At 24.6% G+C, this 10586-nt stretch overlaps 4 protein-coding genes across 4 annotated transcripts; 2 read left to right on the top strand and 2 right to left on the bottom strand.

Moving 5' to 3' along the window:
* Window positions 1–950: 950 nt before the first annotated feature.
* On the bottom strand, window positions 951–2807 carry T551_03693 (uncharacterized protein; the record flags this gene model as incomplete). Its single annotated transcript, XM_018375956.1, has 1 exon — window positions 951–2807. One exon carries the CDS (start codon window positions 2805–2807, stop codon window positions 951–953), a length of 1857 nt encoding a protein of 618 aa, XP_018227836.1.
* Window positions 2808–5368: 2561 nt separating this feature from the next.
* On the top strand, window positions 5369–5899 carry T551_03692 (uncharacterized protein; the record flags this gene model as incomplete). The annotated part of the gene is given in 5 exon segments (XM_018375955.1): window positions 5369–5476; window positions 5488–5532; window positions 5619–5688; window positions 5813–5826; window positions 5855–5899. 5 exon segments carry the CDS (start codon window positions 5369–5371, stop codon window positions 5897–5899), a joined length of 282 nt encoding a protein of 93 aa, XP_018227835.1.
* Window positions 5900–6968: 1069 nt separating this feature from the next.
* Window positions 6969–8619, bottom strand: T551_03691 (uncharacterized protein; the record flags this gene model as incomplete). Its single annotated transcript, XM_018375954.1, has 3 exons — window positions 6969–8418; window positions 8471–8505; window positions 8545–8619. The coding sequence occupies 3 exons, from the start codon at window positions 8617–8619 to the stop codon at window positions 6969–6971; spliced, it is 1560 nt and encodes a 519-aa protein (XP_018227834.1).
* A 1367-nt stretch (window positions 8620–9986) lies between these two features.
* T551_03690 (uncharacterized protein) lies at window positions 9987–10563 on the top strand (the record flags this gene model as incomplete). The annotated part of the gene is given in 8 exon segments (XM_018375953.1): window positions 9987–10003; window positions 10015–10053; window positions 10091–10175; window positions 10235–10243; window positions 10298–10311; window positions 10366–10390; window positions 10439–10480; window positions 10543–10563. The coding sequence occupies 8 exon segments, from the start codon at window positions 9987–9989 to the stop codon at window positions 10561–10563; spliced, it is 252 nt and encodes an 83-aa protein (XP_018227833.1).
* Between the last annotated feature and the right edge of the window lie 23 nt (window positions 10564–10586).

Genomic DNA, 10586 nt, shown 5'->3' with positions numbered 1-10586 from the left:
TAATATAAAAAGTATGGTTAGTAAGAAAATGGCTTAATGAAAAATATAAGCTAATTATATAGAGAAAATAGAGTTTTTAAAAAAAATTCAGTCTAAATTGATACTGTTGACATAGAAGAGATTATTTTTAATTTATTTTGTAATCCTTGTTATTTTACTTATCTAAACATACATACTCTCTTTTAAATTCTGCTTATACATTTCTTAAACGTTGATCAAGAAGTGTTTTTTATTTATTAGCGTAAATATAATTTTTTTAATTAGAATTAAAAATAAGTTTTAATTTAAAAATTTTTTACTTAATTTAAAATTCCATTAATTTTGAATCAATATTTTAATCTTAAAAAATAAAAATTCTAAAAAAATAAAAAATGTCTAAAACATATTTTTTCTAATACAACATATTTTATAATACATTTTATGTAAATAATGAGAGCAAGTATAAAAATCTCTAAATATATAATTTGTTTTTAAAGACTTTTTTAAAAACTAATATTGAATAACTGGTTTAATGTAAAAATATTAAAAATAGGATTTCATTTACTATTTATTATTTTTAAAAAAATTATAATTTTTAATTTTAATGTATTTTTATTTTTTATAAACTTTTTTATGAAAAAACTAGCTTATAAAAATAAAATTATTCTTATTATCTATTTTCTAGATTATATTTATGACAAAAACCAATACTTTACATGATTCAATGATGATGCCTTATGATTTGACCCGGTTCCTAATAATTAAATTTTAGTTTTACTGTTTTATTTTCCATAGTTATTTAGCTTTTAATATTGTTTATGTCCTATTAATATATTCGTAAAAAATAATAACTTTTATAATAACATTATTATCAAAATCGAAATCATATAAATTGAAAAGTAATAACTCAAATTACATTCTGTTTAGAAAATATAATTTATGAGTCAAAGATAAAACTACTTTAATTAACATCAAATCGACTTAATAAGCTTAGAATTTTCAAGTTTATCATAGTCTTTGTACCCATTATAACATTCATTTTCCAGTATTGTACAATTAGTAGTAAGATCTTTAAAAATCTCTAATAAGTTATGACATTCATAAACATAAGGTGCACATTCTGCTAAACTAGGAGGTTCTCCTACATATAATAAGCCTCTTTCTAAATCATCACGCCTTGCTAAAAAATCATGAAATAATCTATCAAATAAGTTACCTGGGAAAGTTACAGAGGGGAGGGGGGGGTGATTAGGGGTGGGGTGCAAACACCATCTAAATAAGACTTCGTTAGTTCCTCCAAGCTCTGCACATATATCTAGAATATGCTTGTATATATGCTGATATAAATTAGAAGCAGCTGAAGATTGAGGTAGATTAGATTGATTAAAAATGCTAAAATCACTAGGTGATAATTTTTCTTCGAGTTTTTCCCAAAAATAATTTAAGTGAGATCTTTTTTTACTCAGTGTATAACATAGAGCTTTTACATTTTCACATGGACTTTTAATACCAGGACAACCAGGTCTAAAATAAGTGCATTCTTCTATTAACATTTGACATTGGGGTGTAGTGATATTGTTTGCTGTGCTGTTCCATAGTATAGTCCAAACGCCATTAGTAGAAGTAAGACCTAATTCTTCAAATGTTTTATTTAAATTGATACATGTTGTATTCATCCTTCTATCCATATCATTACATTCATCAGTATATCCACTCTTACAATATTCATGAAGATTAGGAAACATACCCAGAAGAGCCAAACAATTTTTTTTAATAAAATTCAAGCATCTTTCCTTTAAAGTAAGAGTAGATCTTTCTAGGGAAGAGAAAAACATTAAAAGAGGAGTAAGATATGGAGCTTTATGCGGTAATGAAACTCCACTTTTTTGTTTTTCATAAAAAAATCTAGTTAAATTTACGTTTTGAAACGTTGATTTGCATTCGCCTAAAGAAAGATTCTTTACGAAGCCCATATCTAGATCAGCTTTTGCGGAGCATTCTTCTATTATTGGCTTGCAAAGATTCTCTGTTGTTTTGTTATGACAGAGTAATAAATAATACTCACAAGCTCCAAGCAACGAACATTTATTTCTTGTTATCTTTTTCTTATAACCTGTAATATGTTCCTGTTTTTCTAAGAGAAAATTTTTAATATAAGAGTCCAAATATCGACAAGTTATGGTAGTACTTCGATTAAAGTGATTACATGTATCCGTTAATTGAGAACATGATTCTGCCATAGTAGGCCCAAAAGAGGTTATACAATGACATTTTTTAAGAAGAGTGTGAATACATTGGGTATATAGATGTTCATGTTCCAGTTCATTATTTTTCGATTCATTAGATAGTGCTTCTTTTCCTATAAATTCCAATAATACACTATCTTCAGTATCTTTAATATATTTTTTATAACAGAGATTATTAAATTTGCCACATAAATCGCTAATCAAACCATAGCAAACTCTTTGAAAAACTATACACAACGTTTCATAATTTTCGCAATCTTCTGCTTCTATTCTTGCATTCCATTCTCCTGTAAATAAAGTTTTACTTAAACTATAATAATAATATTTGAGTTTATCCTTTATACCATTACATTTTTTATCTAAGTCTTTTTTAATACGACCCTGAGTAAAGAGACCTTTGCAATAATTATTTCTTTTAGTTAAATTGCATAATTTCTTCAGTATATTGGTAAAATTTCCTCCCGGTAGCTTTTCTACGAGTTTTTCACATAAATATTCTAAATATGTTTTACATTTTTCTTCAGTTGTGATAGAATCATCTAAGATAAGACTATACATAGAAACATCATCACCTAAAACCATAAACCATGCAGATGAAGATAGTAAGTGTTTTGATAAGGAATCAGTTGATTCAGAATGTACTGATGGGCCATAACTCCTAATTTTTTTGAAGTAAATAAATTTAAGTTTTCTTTTGATTCTAAAAGATAAAAATTAAAAAAAAAACGAAAAAAAATAAAAATACCATAAGTATTAATACCTTTCGAAAAAGCATATGATATTGTGCTTAAAATCACAAAGATCACAAAGACAAAAGCCTTCATTTAGAAAGATGATATACTTTAGTTGTCTCCATTATGAATTTAGTATTAATATTATTAAATTTGGTTTCAGATTTTAGAATAAAAATACAAATTATTGAATGTTAAATTATTATCTTTAATTTAGTTTCCTAATTAGTTACAATATTTTTATAAAAATATAAAAAAATTTGATTTTTTACAAAAATTATAGTATGAAAAATACGACATTAAATATAATTTAAACTGTATTTTATTTCAAATAATAATATCATTTTTATGTATTTTATGTGTTTTTTATATTTTTTAATTTCAATTATTTTATTTTTCGTTTATCGTTTTAGCAAATTTGTTAAAATTTAATTTATCTTTAAATTCTTATAAATGGTTATATTTATGGAAAATTACTCTTTTATTTTTGTTTATTCTTTAGATTTGTTGTTTTATATTGTATTATTTTATTTTATCTTAAATATGATATTAAAAGAATCACTAAAAATGAAAAAATTGTAATCTCTTACGAGTTGAGGTGTCCGATATACTTTTTAATTGCGTCTAAGTCCCGCAATAATATGGGGTAACTGTGGAGTAAATAGAGAAGTAAATTTATTAGTGGATTATAAAAGTAGCGATAAATAACTGATAAAGAAACCATGAATTATAGAGAAATCTATTGTAAATCAATGAAAAGATACTACTCTTTATTTTATTTTCTAGTCTTTTCTGCTATTCTGCTTGCTTGTTTCTTTTAAATATACGTACCCTTTTTTATCCTTTTTCATCCATTCATCTTTTTAGATCATAACTGAAATAACTGCTACTATTACTACTTCTTTTGTTGGATTTCATTCATCCATTTCCAATTTTCTATTTTGCTTCATATCATTCGGTTATCTTCTTGTATATCTTGCGTAGATTTAGAGCCTTATCAATATTAACATTACAGTTAATAATAATTGCATATTTATTGCAAAAGTGTTGATACGTATTGATCTATATGTAACTCATGTGTTTGTTGTGTAAATTGTCGTGCATTTTCCCCTCCCCTTTCATATTTCTTGCTTTATCTGTCTTTATTATTGTCGTTTTTCTTTGTTAGTATTTTCTTGAGGATTTACTTTTAACAGCTTCAGTATTATAGATAGATAGTTTAATATGTTGCACATTCATTGGCTAAATATTTTTTTTGAAGCCAATTTCTTTTTGTAAATGACATTTCTTTTAATCTTAGATAAAGTAAATATATTTGCTACCAAACTAAATGTATATAGTTTTTTTCGTTTGTAATTTCATATTTTTTTTTAAAAGTTTAAATTAATATAAATTTATTAATTTAACAGATACATCTGGAATATTAAATGCATACTATTTTCTAATCTATTGTTTATTTCTTTTAGTGTAGACAAAATTTATTTTTTCTATCGAATTCCCTGTTTTTCTTAATATTCTCTTTAACTCTACTTGCATTTCTAAGTTCTATAATTCTAAATACTACCTATTTATTTATTTATTTCAACTATTTCTTACTTTTTTTCTAATTTAATCTTTCTTTTTTTATTTTTACATAAAGCATTAATCTGTTGAATGGCTTAGATCCATCATTTTTTGACTTTTTTTTTTTTTAATTTATGATTCGCTTTATTTTTAATATCTTCTTTTTGATAAATAATTCATATTTGTCTTTGATTTTTTCACAATCTATCCAGAATCTATATTGTCAACATTTGTTTGATTTTTGCAACACAAAATGAATTTATTACAATACAATTCCAAAGATTTATAGATTGTTTTTCTTTTGCTATCTTTTTTACATTTTTTAGAATATTATCTTCATTTATATATGTTCTTAATGTGTACACTTAGATTTAATATTTTTCATGATAATTCTGCAAACATTTTTTTATACATTAAAAGTAAACTGTATTTTTCTTTAAATTATTATATCGCTTTCTCAGATTTCCTATAAAATTAAAATCACTTAAATTTTTGTTTTAGAAAATTTCCTCAAAATATTTTAGATTTAAGATACAGGAATATTGGTTTAATATATAATATAATCATTGCATCTTTTTTGAATTCTTTCCTAATATTCTATATTTTTATAATTTCTGCAATTTTTTTGTTAGAAAATCTCTTTCAACTAAAAAGTTTTCAACTCACGTTTTAAAACTTATAATATTTTTCACAATACATTTTTCAACACCCCATTCGTCAGTACAGTAAGTCCTTTTCTGCAAAACTCTTTAAGTTACTGCATAGTTTTGAGAGACTTAATCTTTTAAATAAAAGTAATAAATCAAGTTGAATCTTTTTTAGTAAAAAACGTTAATGTTGTATTATAGGATGATTTTTTTACATAAATTAGACCAAAAACTTGTAAAATATGTTCAAATTATTTCTAAAAAAATAAAAATATATATTTTAGCAAACTATCACATTTTTTTTGTTAAAGTTATTTTCAGATAAATCTTAAAATCATGCGCTTTCAAAGATTTTGTAAAGGTTTTGTAATTATTTAAGATTTTTTTCATTAAATTAAATAAATCTATTTTTTTGTCCTTGCCTCTATAAAGATTTTATAAAGATTTTTCAGAGTTGTTTTTCTGCTAATGTAGTCCCTAGTTTTATAAGATTAAAATGTGAAACAGGAACTCTATATCTGAGTTTTTTTTTTTAAATCGGTTCTCAAGAGTGATATAATTTGCCTTTTCAATGTTCTCGTTGTTTTAACGGTAAAAGTATCATTGTTTAAGTAGTAACAAATACATTTCATTAACATTTCATTAGCAACATTTGTAAGCGTTTTTTCTCTTATTTTTAGAAATTTAGACCCATTATTTGCTTTTTTCTTTAGAAATGTCTATGGATACTTGATATTAAGATATTTTTACATTACTTTGCTTTTTTTCTTGTTTAGCTTTGAGCAATATTTTTTTAATTTCTTAAATTTTTCTTGGTTATTGAAATTTTCGTTTTTTAGTAACTTCAAAAAACCTGAATTATTTTGTTATGCTTTTTTTCACAACTTCTTAATTTGTAGCAGTTTTCTAAAAGATCAAAACATGCTTTCTCCAAAAGTAGGAGTTTTTGTTTATTTTCCTTCTAATTATGATACATCAACTTTAAAACTTGTTTATTGATTACGTTTTTTTTGAATTTAATACACTTATTTTAAACCCTGTTTTTAAATCCTGTAGATTCTTTTGTTTTTTAATTTTTATACAAATCCTTAAATTTTTTTCATATTTTTTCTATGTTATTCATTTTTTAAAGACAAAATATTACAAAATTTTAAAAAAATTTATATTTGAAAAAATTCATATTAAAAATAGAAAAAAATGTATAAAAAATTTAAGACTAAAAATGCTTCTTTTTAAGATTACTATAGATTTTTCTTGTCTTTAAATTGCTTATCCTATTGTTCACACTATTGTTTGTATTTGTTCTTTAAGACATTAAAAGAAAGTAGCATTAGTAAATTTTTAGACAAATTGTTTCCATTTAATATCGTTAGTTAAAATACTAGAAAACTTCTTTAATTAACTATCAAAGATATAGTTTCATTAAAAAACATTTGATTTAATATTATTTTTCCATTAATGACATTCAATATCTTCTTAGGCAACAAATGAGCATTGCCAAAAACAAAAATACTTAATAAGTGAAGCTAGTATGGTGCATACAACTTTGTCAGGCAACTTTCTTGGGGAAACACTATGTAATAGATAAGATCAATAGATAAATACACAAGTGATGATAATGATTAAATTTATAATGTTATATGATTCCGACCCATATATATAATTATTACTATTAAAATACATATGCCTTTTTAGAGTATAAATAACCAAAAAACAAAATGACCTAAATATTCAATGATTTTTCAAAAACATATTCAATGATTTTTCAAAAACAGAACCAAATATAGTGCAAGATTTAGCCCTTAAATATCTTCCCACAAATCCTCTGTATAAGCCTCACATGTATTTCCAAGTTGTAGACATACCAAGATTGTAGGGACATCTGGATACTTTAAGCCTTTACATTTTTCGGCCAAGTGTTTTTGGCAACTTGATGAACTAAGTCCGGTAGTTCCTGAAATACGTTGATCTGCAGTGCCTAGTAGATTTTTAAGAACAGCTTTATTCCATGATTTATCATAGCACTTTGAAAAGAGTCTGTCGCAACCACGTTGAAGATCCTTTCCCCCAAAAATACCATAATAATAACAGTCCGCTTGTAGTTGTGTACATTCATGAGTGGTAAAGCTATAAGAAGACATACCTAGTAAATCACCTAGTTCTAGACCATCTTCAAGGTATTTTTTAGGAATTTCTCTAGGACTTCCAATTAAGTCCATTGAACTAAGTTTCTCTTGAAGATTATGAAGATAACCAGAATCACCTTTTAATCTTAATTCTAATCCTAAGCAAATTTTGTCTGCTAAACGACTCTCTTCTGGTGTGCAGAAAGGGAACAAAGTTGGGTCGCCGAGTAAAGGTACAAAGTCCCATGTAACATGTTCACATGCTTGTTTGGTTGGGGATTGTTTTGAATGTTGGAGCAAAAGACACAATGAAGGGTCCCATGGATTTTTCTTATTTGGATCAGGTCTACCCATATAAACACCATATTTTGTTAATGCTTCTTCTAAATCTTTTTTTGGCGTTGTTTCATACGAACTGCCTAAAGCCGGCGCAACGGGATAACCTTTGGATTCACAACTGGAGTGTAGTCTTTTGCAAAAAGAGCGTGTTTGATGATTACAATTTCGTCCATAATCAAAGCATAGATCAGTCAGACCACACATGGTTTTACTTAGCTCTTTTGTATTTAGCGTTTGCTGAGTTTCTAAAAATTCGCATGTAGATACGAATCCTTCCATAAGAGTTTGGCATAAGCTTTGTAAGTCTACACATAAGTCTTTGAACTCAGGAGTATAGTCACTATATTCATGGCATACTTGTTCCATTTTATTAACGCATTCATCATGCGTCCTCAAACGGTCTCCCCCCATATGTAGAAGAGCCTTGAGAGCAGTATGTTCGCGTGCTCCGTGGTAGCAGTTAAGCTTCAGTTGCTCACAAAGAGGACCAAGAGGAGGATAAACACCAGCAAGAAAATTGCATAAGGTAAGAAGGTGTCTACAGCTTCCAAGCGAGAATCCTGATCCCTGGATTTCTGTATAAAGCTGACGGGCTTCAGGCGCGGCAGTTTCCAGAAGATTTTTACAATGAGTAGCACTATCTAATTTAGGATGGCAGATATCACTCAGTCGACTATCTAAATTAGATAAATTTCCGTATCCTTTATGTAATTCTGTACATAGGCCATCTAAAAACAGACAGTCTTTTCCATCATGAAACACAAATAGAGCAGAAAGCAACCCATCACTACGAATCCTGTCAGTATTGGGTGCTCAATGATATTTAAAGATTTACATACCTTAATGGACCCAGTAAACGTGAATCTAGATCATCCTAAAAAGTTAAAAAGTTATAGAAAAAAAAGTAAATTACGTTGAATATATTACCAAAACTCCTTGAAAAAACAGGTATTGTACAAAAAAGAGTACTAAATATAAAAGCTTTCATTGATTAAATGAAAATATAAAACAAAATTTTTAATTAACAATGAATAACATGAAATTCTTAATATAAAAAGTACATGTGAATATTTCGGCCTTTAAAAAAAATAATATTTGGAAGATGACAAACGATGCTTACTTGGTGATATTCGTTATCATGTTATTGTGAATTATATAATATTTTTAAATTTTTATAAAAAATTTACCTTTTCAAAAACAGTTAGTTTACGTTTTAGATTGAACTATTTAAATGAGATTTTATAATTCGTGTTTTTCAACTTTGATTTATATTAGTTTATATATTAGCGTTTCTGTTTTTTCATATATTCTATATTTGAATGGAAAAATTACTTAGATCTAAATAAGATTTGTAATAAAATCATGGTTTGTTTATGATTTTATGATTTGGTTCAGATCCAACATTAAATATATAATTTTACACTTAAAATACATATCATTTATTTACGATTATATGATTTATATGTATTGTATATTTATATGTATTGTATTTTTTATTGCGATTGAAGGTTCACTTACATTGTGTATTTTTAATTATTACCTTCAATTAATTCAATGTACATTTTTGATCATTACGCTGTTTAAATTGATTTTGAATATAGTATAATGAATGTATATAATATCATGTGACTTCGATTTAATCTATATATTTTTTTATTTTTTCAAATTTACTAATGCTTGTAGCTTTTAAATATATTTTTTAATATTTTCTTATTATCCTTTTTAAATTTCTGTAATATTTTTTATTTTTTTTTTTTTTAATATTTTTTAATATTTTTTAATATTTTTAATATTTTTTATTTCTTACTAATAATATTCACATTTTCTTTTATAATTCCCTGGGTATATCTTCATTTTAATCTATGTTTTAGTAGTTTTTAGATAAACTAATTTCTTTTAAATTTATTAAGTTATTGCTTTTTTTTTTTGTAATTTTAAAGTTAATTTCATGTTTTTAATGTTGTTAGACTTTATTTTTATAAAATTTCAATTTTTTCGACTTTAAAGATGGAATAAACTTTAAAAAATAGTGTGTCCCATTGTATATTTATTCTAGATTTTTTAGATATTTTTCCTGATCTTTAAATTTTTCTAGAACTTTTAAAACTACATCCTTTAAATTTCTTTGATTACGTTTTTTTTTTTCTATCTTTTTGTTAACTCTACTTTGTTTTCATTATATGAAGAAATATATATTTTTATTAGATAAAAACTATAATAATTTAAAAAATGAAGCTCATTTTTGATTAAAGATTTTTGTCAAAAACTGTTATTCATTTGTTTTCTAATTTCTCTATTTTTCTTTATTTTAATTGATCTAATTATTAGTAGTATTATTATTCAATTATTACAAATATGTTTATAAGTTTAAAGTTTTTAAAAGGATTGTTTTTTCAGTTCATCTATTAATTTCACAATCTCGGTTGATAATATTATGTATTATTTTGTAATTCATTTAGGAATTTTATTGAGTTTAATCTTGGAATCTTATTTTTAATAATGTTATTTCTCTGTTATAATAAACATTCTGTTGAAATTTATACAGTAATTTCTCATATTTGAACTGTTTATTTTAATTATTCATATTTCTTTTTAACTCTTAGACTGATTCTGTATTTAAGAACTTTATTTTAAAAAATATTCCATGTTTTTCTTGAATTTTCTAGAATTTATATTCTAGGTAATACGTTCATAGAATTAGTGTATAATTTGACATAAATTTACAGTAATACAGCTTTAAAAAGGAACATAATGCTCTTGTATTATTATTCAATTGATATTTTTAAAAATATTGATGATTTTTAAAGTCTTTGTTAATTTTGAATAATTTTAGTTTTTTATATCATTTTGTAAATTATGCAGTACATAATATTCCTTTAATCTTTAATATTTTTTATATTTATTTAACAAGGCTAAGTTGAAAAATAATTAAATAATTTGTTTTTTAATGATTAG

The sequence above is a fragment of the Pneumocystis jirovecii genome (genome assembly GCF_001477535.1).
Source record: "Pneumocystis jirovecii RU7 chromosome Unknown supercont1.28, whole genome shotgun sequence".
Lineage (NCBI taxonomy): Eukaryota > Fungi > Ascomycota > Pneumocystomycetes > Pneumocystales > Pneumocystaceae > Pneumocystis > Pneumocystis jirovecii.
Note: the sequence above shows the minus strand (reverse complement) of the source record. Positions and strands in the feature narration are given on the sequence as shown.